The 10,023-nt window shown below is 42.0% G+C and overlaps 1 protein-coding gene across 1 annotated transcript in view; it reads left to right on the top strand.

The window, feature by feature from the left end:
* Window positions 1–5,254: 5,254 nt before the first annotated feature.
* ARHGEF4 (Rho guanine nucleotide exchange factor 4) overlaps window positions 5,255–10,023 on the top strand; it is a 106,470-nt gene continuing 101,701 nt past the window's right edge. The window contains exon 1 of the mRNA XM_019473395.1: window positions 5,255–5,441. Within this exon, the coding sequence (XP_019328940.1) occupies window positions 5,255–5,441 (187 nt within the window). The remainder of the gene's footprint in view (window positions 5,442–10,023) is intronic.

Consider the following 10,023-nt stretch of genomic DNA (forward strand, 5'->3'; position numbering starts at 1 on the left):
AAGGGGGGTAGATTTAGACTAGATATAAGGAAGAAATTTTTTACGCTGAGGGTGGTGAAACACTGGAAGAGGTTGCCCAGAGAGGTGGTGGACGCTCCATCCCTGGAAACATTCAAGGTCAGGCTGGACGGGGCTCTGAGCAACCTGATCTAGTTGAAGATGTCCCTGCCCATGGCAGGGGGGTTGGATTAGATGACCTTTAGAGGTCCCTCCCTTCCAACACTATTCTATGATTCTAAATGGGGCAGGCTCAAACCTGTCATTTGGATATCCCAGCAGTTGGGATCAGGCATACTGTAGTGCTCTTGGTCACTGATCAAGTTTTGCAGACTGCCTTCCTATCACCTCTTGTGTCCAGACCAACCACTTGAGAAAATTGTAAGGAACCAGTAGATGGCTCTAACATCTGTGAAATAAAAAGCAGCTGAGGTGGTGCTAATCTATATTTAGCAAAGATTGAATGAGTCTTGAGCCTCCTCCAGAGAAGTATAGAGCACCTGGACACTTGCGCACACACACAATCACACACATGCACCCCTGAGGTTAGCAGTTAACTGTCCAGTTCAAACATCAGGAATGTTTGAACACTTTGGAAGGACCTTCTTGGCTGCACCACACACTTTGGCAGGTAGTATTGATGAATATCAAGTGTCTTTCCCCTTTAGTTGTCTGGTTATGCCCATGTCTTCATTTGTACCTTGCAGTATGTATCTGTTGCTTACTGCCTGGTTTACTGCAGTGTTTGAATAGGCTGAGCTAGAGTGAAAGACCAGCGTAGGAAACAAGCCACTTCCTAATGTAGATATGGGAATGCTTTTCTGCTTTTTGGCAGCCTCTGAAGATCTTGAGAGATCATGTGACCCAGGAATCACCCAGGAAAGGGGTGAGAGGGACAGGCCCAAAACGTACTGGAGAGAGCAGTGGTAGGATAACAAGGCTTTGGGTTAAAGCAGTGGACCAGCATGTTTGTCTTTAGGCTATCTTACTTATCCTCTCCTTCCTTTTCTCTCTCCTGAGTCTGATATCTCTTTATTTGTAACCTGAAGACGTTGCTTAAAATTGGGGATGTCGCTGGGAAGCTGTTTGATGGACAGTGGATGCAGCTGTGAGAATGTAGCTATGACTGAGCTGAAGCTAGGAGATGAGCAGTTCTGGGCATGGGAACTACTAGCCCACAAATCTAGAGCAGAGGGAACTTTCTGGGGAGGTGCTGCCATCTCTGAGCTTTTCCGTAGGGACTTTTCAGCAGGAGACAATCACAAGGTAACACAGTGACAGACAGACACGGGTAATTGAGAGTTGGAGGTGTAGTTCCTTGAAGTCCCTGCTCTCAGTGCTTTCTGTGCTTCTCAGCTATAGACTTTTCTCCTCTTATGCCTGCTCTCATTACCTTCTCCCAGATGTTTCCCCCATGCTACCTTTCAGAGAATCTGTAAACTTTTGGATAGGGTCACACATATGACTGTAAACCTCCAGGGTTTGTCATATCCTCATAGAGGGAGAAACTTGTAACTAGTGTATTACAAGATCAGGTCTGTAGCTGTGCTATAACAAATCTTAAACCTGTATTATTTAAAATCATTATTTAAATGCAGACTGAATCTTTTTGGCAATTTTCCTTGTGTTTTGTCAGATTTTAAACAGCCTAAGATTTTTACATTTCCTGCTGTCAGATATCTACAAGAGATGCCCAGGAGTTCCACCACAGTGCTGGTGTTGGTTATGCCAACCAAAGAGGCATGAATTCATTCTGACTGATGTGTACTGATGGTGAACATACTGGTGGCCTTGGAAATCTTGCATAAGCAATAAGAATAGGCAAGCCAAATTCTCAAAGTCTGAATCTTTTGTGGATAGTCTGGAAAACAGTGACCACTTAGTGATACTGAGCTATCCTCTGGCCTCACTGGTATAGCGGAAAGTATTTCTCAGAGGCAAAGGGACTGTTTGTTTACTCAACATCATGTGGCCAACTTTCATCTTCTTTTCCCAGCTATAGATGGGCTGTTAAGCTCACACTTGGCAACAGTTAATGTGAAGATGTTTAACAGCCACTGGAGAAATCTATTCAAGAGAGAAAATATTAGCTTAATAACAGGACTTCATTATGTCTTATAAATATTTAGCAGTCCTGTAGTTCAGCAAAATAACAAGCTGAGCTATTTATTCCATTTTTGTCATTTTAGTTCTTGAAGGGATACAGAAAAAAGTGGTATGCGAGTCCTCAGAAGTGTATCATTGTAGCTGTAGCATGAAATGTCCATTCCATCCTCATTAAACCATGGAAGTACCATTGAATTTAAATGGCTAAAAAGCAATCATGTTGCCTACTGTATTTTTCACTTTGTCTCTGAATCACAGAAAGATTAGACCTGCTATGTCAATCTTGATTCTGTTTAACCACAGCCACAAATGTTTGCGCTCTGTGAGGTCTCTGATAACATGTGATCACTCAAAGATTTTCATCCATCCTTAGAAGCTGGGCCAAGTGATGGCTGAGTTCCTGAAAAATTGCCTTAGCAGGTTGAGTGGGATTGTATATTAGCTACTGAGGTGAAAGATTTAGCATACCAATAAAAACTTTCCATGGGGCAAAGAGTGAAAAAGAAGATCCTAACAAATCCTGAATGATTCTGGCAATCACTGTTCAAAGCTACGAGACTACAGGAGAACCCAATAGAGACTAAAAAATCCAGTAGATATTTAGGATCAGGCTGTCCAAGGCTTAGGTTAGCTTGACTACCTTGATCAGGCTGTGCAGTGAGATCCTTAATCTGTAGTTGGAGTCAGTTACTGCTACAGCAACTAATTTCTCTCTCTAGTGTCACAGAAGAAAATCGCTATGTAGATTTAACAAAGAAAAAAGAAGAAAAAAAAATCTGTAGTCAGGTGGAACCCCTATGTGATGGGTTGCAGTTTTGAACTCTGATATAATATTGTGCTTTCCACAACCTGGCTTTGTAGTATTTTTCCTCTCTTTCCATTCTATTCGAAAATGCCTATCCAGTACATACATATAATATGCATACCTCTGTAGCACCTTTAGCTAGGATTACAGCACTGTTGTCTCTGGCACTGAATAAACATCTTTTGGTATTTGCCAAGAGTATTCAGTCCAGAGAGCAGGAGGGTTAGCAGAGGAACAGATGGAGTGATTTAAGCAGGTTGAGGGCAGAGATCTCCCAAGCAAGGGCAGTTGCTACAGAGCTTCTGTAAATAATGTCGGGTTTAGTAGTTCAGTCAAGGAGATACAGGTACATGGAGTTTCCTCACTTCTCATGTACCAAGCATGGATTTCAAGAAGCAGGGGTAGGTTAATTAGGACTGAATTGTAGCCTCTCCTTAGCACCTTTCGTGTCTGAAGAGCTACACTGTCCCTTCCTCTTCCCAGTGCCCTGTGCTCCATATCCACAGAACAGCTGCATTCATCTTTGTTGTTAATGCTTAACTTGCCTTCTCCCCCATTATTATGATCAAGAAGTGTTTCTCTCCATTTGTACTTTAATGCAGGCAGTTCTAGGAGGTCCTGGAAGGACCAGATCAATGCAGAAGAGTGGTTCTGCTGCAGTCAAATCGAGAATACATTCCCATTTCTGTACTGGGAGGCATTAGAGGAAGATATTTTGGTCTAAGTAGCTACATTCAGAAGATAATTGAAGGATTTTTTTTTGTTATGGGCCACTGTAGAAATGTTATTTTTGCTACTACTGCAGAGACCTTTCTTGTAAAGAATAGCTGAAATATTTAAGGACTCAAAAGTTGGTTCAGCATTGTTGGATGCTTTGTAGTAGCCTGCAGCAATGGAGGGCAAAGGTTTTTTCTTTTAGGAAATACTCAGAAAAACAGAAGTCTTACTGAAATAAAATAACCCTGCTATTGCACAGATAGTGAGGCAAAGCCAAAGGGGTCTCTCTGTCAGGGCAGGCTGTGATGGCCATATAATAACATGGCTTTATTTACTTTGGACAGAATTACCTTACACAGAAATAGTAAAACAAGCATTTTCAATTCTTGTGTGAAATTAAGCTCCTAGTTTTGGGTTTGGGTGTCTAGACACAGTTTCATTTTGTAAATGGTAGGAGCAGGTTGATATTTCCCAGCATGCTCCTTTGTGTCCCACCTATGGGCGGCTGTCACCCTCCCACCTGTGCTAGTGGAGCTGAACTCCTCATTTACTTCAGTCCAAACCCCTAGCTACAGAGTCTCACCTGGCTAACTTTGAGCTGACCTGGATAATCTCACACTGAGGCAATCTAGTTCTGGTCTTACACTTATTCTGGTAACTAGCATAAGAAGTTTTATAATGTTTTCTGCTGCACACGGTACAAACCATGTGGCTACTCTTAAATTATTTTGATAATTTGACAATCTGCCATTGTAAGGCAGGTGTGTTAGCAGAGTGGCAGTCTGGAAATGTCCTTTATCATAAAACCCCTGTGGTGTCTCAAAGCTGCTGTTAAACAGTACAGGAATTCCTGCGTTTTCAGGAAACTAGTATTCTTTTAGAATTCTTTTTATAGGGGCACAATGAATCGCATGTTAGGTAATGAGAATATAAAACTTTTAAATTAGAAAGTAGTTAGTGATGCTGTTTCACTTGGGACTGAGGTCTCTTGCAAAGGTCACACACTGAAATAGGGACCATCCCAGGTCTACAGTCTGGGAATGGATGCTAAATGATTTTTCAAAGCTCCCAGCTGCAACCTCCCCAAATCTCAATCCATGTTTTTCTGGCTTTGATTTCATTTTGAATTCTTTTTCTGACGACTTACAAAAATAGTTTTTAATAGCAGCAGCCACAGCCAGTTCTAAGCATGATTAGTTTATATGTTAAGTCCTTTCTGAGTTCTCTGGGGAAGCAGATAACACAAGGTCTTTCTCACTTGGGCATTTTTAAAATGCATGAAATTCTACTATTCCCACTTACTTATTTTTTAATCTAACAGTTCTGCTAAATTAGGAGGGAAGATCTCTGTCCCACCCTTGCTTTTTTAATGCCTTGAAATCAGCTTTAATAAAAATCAGCTGCTAGAAGCTGCAGCTGAGAGCAATTGAGCTGCCACAGAGGGAGCCTCCTTAGTGGACCCCTATGATGTCAGGATGCATCGAGACAAGCAGAGAGGAGGATAGGAATCCAGCTCAGTCCTCAGACAGCACTGCCAGGTACCACTACCCTGGGAGCAGCTACAGAGCGCTTTGCCCATTTCCTCCCGCAGCAGAGCAGAGCCCCTGGCTCTCCCTCTTACCTGCCTGCATGAGGACCCAGCAGTGCCCCAGTGAGTCCAGTGGGGCACACAGTGGAGAAAACTGCAGTAGCAGTGGAAGCTCCGGGCTCTCACCGGGTTCGGATTCAGACAGCAGTGGGGTGGTGTGTGGTGGTGGTGGGATGAGAGGCGTCCTGTCCAGATACTGGAGCTTGGAGAGTCTTCACTCTGCCACAGGTAAGGGACTTGTTGGGGGGGGTGGGGGGTGTTAGGTGTGGGGTTTTTTTCTTTTTTTTAATTTAAACTGCTCTGTGATATTGCACTGACCTTCAGAAACCAAATCAAACCTTCTGGAAAAAGTATATAATTTGGAAACGCAGTCTCTTAATCATGAGAAATAACCAAAATATTCAGTGTTTGCTAGTTGTCCCCCCTGCAGACTTACAGCTAAAACAAAACAGCATAGACCCTTAATATACTACTTAAGTCAGAAGGCAAGAAATATGTTCTTAATGGCTTTGGAAACAGTGCTTAGGCTTCTACCTGATTAACACTGTCCTATCCTTTTGGAACACTGTTTCTTATATCAGCTTAATTATATAGAGCCCAACGTTAGAGCTGGCATTTCTCTGTGTAAATGCCAGTGTAGAGTATTGCTGCCTTTAGAAAATGTCCAAGTGAGGTGCTGTGCAGCAGATGAGGGCTAGCCTTAATGGCTTTGGAAACAGTGCTTAGGCTTCTACCTGATTAACACTGTCCTATCCTTTTGGAACACTGTTTCTTATATCAGCTTAATTATATAGAGCCCAACGTTAGAGCTGGCATTTCTCTGTGTAAATGCCAGTGTAGAGTATTGTTGCCTTTAGAAAATGTCCAAGTGAGGTGCTGTGCAGCAGATGAGGGCTAGGTAGGTTTGCACTGCTGTGTACTGAAAGAGGGAAAGGCAGTTCCCTGAGCCAGCTGCTCAAGTTTGGTTTCTGTTTTCCCATCCTTCATTTAATTCCTTTTTGAACCAGAGATTTTGGAGGCACGTTCACATAGTCTGGATCTGTTCTCACTCAGCCTGCCTGGATCTGGCATTCTAGTTTTTAATCACTGATGTGCCTATTTAGGCTTTGGATGTTTGAACTGCAAGCATAGGAAGGAAGCTTTCTTATTCGCAATTGGTACTAGCAAAGGAACCTGGCAATGATTTTAATGGCCAGCGATTGCTGAGCTGTTCAGTTTGTTTCTTGACTGTTGTTGTTTAGAGAGATTTTTAGTAGATCTGCAGCAAATTAGTTCCTTTCTTAGATTCAAACAAGTGCCTTCAGGGCCACCAGTGACTGCCATTTCCTTAGCAAAAATACTCAGTGCTACCAGCTAACAGCAAGACTTGGGAAGAATTTTAGGTGTAGTTCTGTGTAATCTGCTTTAGTTGCTTATACTTTTAATTATTGAAAGGTCTTGTAATTCCATCTACTACTGTAGATTTGGGACTGTCTAATAAAATCTCCATTGCTGCTCTGGAGTCTTCTGCTGAGGTGAGAGTAACTGCTATCATATGGGGAAGGACTACAGCAGGGTGGCCAGCCTATCTGACTTTCCAACACACACACCAGATCTTCTAGGTGGCCAAGAAACACTGAACACCTACAGTGTGTCCTGAGAGTCCAGGGGCAGGAAAAAAGGCTCAGGGTGATATCAGGCCATTTGTGCTCTGTTTTGGGGAAAGATCTGGGCTGCAAATGCAAGGGGATTGAATTCTGCATCTCAGTAGGATCTGCTGGTTCATTTTCCCCTGTAACTGGGAATGCAAATAATCCCCAGCATAGCTCTGCCATTGGCATAAAGTAACCCTGGCACAGGATCCTTTCTCAAACTACTACTCAGAGAGTCGCACATGGGGCAGTAGCGGTAGCTCGGTCCCCTCTGTCTTAGAGGATTTGCTGTCAGCTGTCCTCCATGGATGCATTCTTGGGCTTAATCAGGTCAGTTGATACAAATGATGTACAGTGATTTAAAAGAAGTAAGGCTGATAGCAAAAGTAAACTTAGAAGCTAAGTCTCTTTTTCTAAATGCTCTTTCATTTCCACAATATTCTTGTTCCAAAGGCTGTGAGGCATGGTGTCATTTTGTGGAGGCTGCATGCATTTAACAGGAAATGCAGAGATGAGAGGAAATAGAATAGAATAGAAAATGGTATGGAGACAGACTGAGGACAGGGAGAAACCAAATTAAGTTTCATAATTACAGTATTGATATATCAATACAATAATAAAAGCAGATCACTGCACTTCAGGCTCCTTGCTGCCTCAAAATACTATGGTTTGTAAGTGTCTTCTCATGTGCAAAAGATGTCTGAGCAGTTTGCCTCCAACTACTAACAAAATGCAGGTCAGAACTGGGATTAAACCTTGAGAGCAATGCACCTCCCAAAAGAATTTATTTTGCCTTGATTCTGCACTATCGGTATTCTTCTCTGGATTAAACTAAGGCAGCTGTGGTGGGAGAACTGCTCCTTGCCATCAACACCAATTGGCTGTCAGAGGAGTGAGGCAGGATTTCTTTAAAGCATGTGCTAAATAATATTTTTGAATGGTAAAATTTAATTAAAACAAACAAAAAAAACCAGCAGGAGCAACAGCAGCTGGCAGTGCATGAGAGTAGTGGTAACTAGAATGCATGGCGATGTCCTCACCTCAGAGGAGCAGGGAGTCTCCAGCATCTTGGCATGTGTCCCATCAAGAAGCTGGGGGAAAAAAAAGCATGAACTGTGTGGAAACACTATGAACTGCCCGATGGCGCATTAAAAAAGGGCTGGAAGATAAGTCAGTCTCTTTCTCTGGTTTAAAGGGATTCTGCATGTCCAGTAGTGGCTTTAAAGCTGGATAGGTGGACTTGGCAGACAGGGTTTTGCTTTTCTTCTCTCAGTGCGCACATAAACTTGTCTATAGGGATCTATAGGGATCTTCATACTGAATCTGTTGCTGTCTAAGACTTCAGAGAAGATTAGAAAGAAATCAGATTTAAGTGACTGAAAAGTGGAGATGAAAGGAAGGTGAGAGGTCTTCAGTACAATTGGAATGCAGCCATTTGAGTTTCTCTTTTACATAATTTAGATTTCAAGAGAGTGAAAAGACAGATGTGTATGTATGTTTACACATGTATATATTTGACAACGTATGATTTCAGAAATACAAATTGATATTCCCTATATAGAAAAGACAGGTAGCGTTTTCCCAGGTTCACAAGGGGAAAAAGCTATCTTTGGTTAATAATCTTTCTCTGCAATCAGTAATGAAGTATAATTCCTTTTGTTTTGGAGTTGACTTTCTTGTAATACATTGATCAAGAGGGGAAGTTAAATGTGGTACAGAACTGAAAGAGAAAAGACCCGTTGTTACAGCACAAAGTTCTGTGCAAATGCCATTTGAAAACATTATGCAAAAAACATATTTCAGACTTGTATGAAGTGAAAAATTCTACTGTTTTTTAATATCGGTCCATGGCATTTTTGGTCTAAATGTCAATATACATTACATTACATGAGGAGGCCCTTCTCCCTGAGGCTAAATATAAACATGAAAAGAGGGAATGTTTTGCAGTTCTACCAGGCTCTCCATTTGAGGATGCCAGAGGACTTCATAAGCATCAATAATCCTCAAAAAGGGCCCGAGAGGCTTTCTAAGTTTGATTTAGGATAGAAAAAGAGGTACATGTAGTTTGATACTTGGATAGTAGCCTTGCTATTTTTAAATACTTACGAGCAATTTCCAAATGTTTGGTCAGTGCAGTATTCCAGTGAGAAAATGACTGGGAACTGGGGTTGCTCAGCAGTTCTGAAAATCAGGCCTTAAGTATCTCAGCTGGACAAAAAGACGTGAGGCATCCAAATTAAAGGTCAGTTGTGACAGTGCTCCAGCAAATGATTCAATGGCACTGTGGGCACTCTAACCCCGGTTTCCTAGGCAAGACTTTGTATCCCGGGCTCATGCTGCCTATATCCCATTCATCACTGTTATACAGCTCTACTGAAAAGTTTGTTTCCTTTAGAATATTTCCAGATTCAAGCTTGTGAGTAGGTCTCTTTGCTTTTCCAGCTTCTTTGTTGCAGGTCCAATCCCGACCTCATTAATACTTCTGTTTATTCTTTTGCTTGTCCAAGTCGGGAAGGACTAGAAGAGCAAAGAAAGGTAGGGACAAAGGGGGAATTGCAACTTGGTGGACTAGTGGTTGCCATAGTTTCCCAAAGAGGTCCTCTGTGTATTTGTGCATATGTAGCAATTCCAATTGTACAGACTACATTTCAGTGCGCCTCTGCACAGTTTTGTGGCTCCTGATATGCAGATATGCTCATCTACAAACCTTGGGAATATGGCCTTTAAACAAACAAGAAAACATAAAGTACAGGTGGGGAGTTTATTTTTTTTTCATTCAGAGCTTAAAAAAAAAAAGGGATTTTTTAGAAAGGTTTTTCAAGTCATTCATTTCATTATTGTGGCTGATGAGGGAGGCAGTAATAGAGCTGTAGCAAATGCTTTGCATCTTTCTTGTTTGGCGAGAGGTTTTTTTTTTTTTTTGAGCTCTTTCTTTTTCCTTCCCCCCCCAGCCCTGCCTTTTTGGTACTGATGTCTACAGCTGTGTTCATGGACTGCAGTGCATAATTCCACTTTCCCTTCTTTCTCTAGGGTCAGGTAGTCAGCAGGAGTTAAAGAGGTCACACAATGGGAGTTTGATTTAAGGTTCAAAGTGTTTCAGAATGCTTCCAAAGGAGAGCGGGGGGGGGGGGGGGAAAAAGTTAGGGCCTAAAAGCAAACACTAACGCATGTTGGTGTTT

The sequence above is a fragment of the Aptenodytes forsteri genome, unplaced genomic scaffold, assembly GCF_000699145.1.
Source record: "Aptenodytes forsteri isolate BGI_AS27 unplaced genomic scaffold, ASM69914v1 Scaffold278, whole genome shotgun sequence".
Taxonomy (NCBI): domain Eukaryota; kingdom Metazoa; phylum Chordata; class Aves; order Sphenisciformes; family Spheniscidae; genus Aptenodytes; species Aptenodytes forsteri.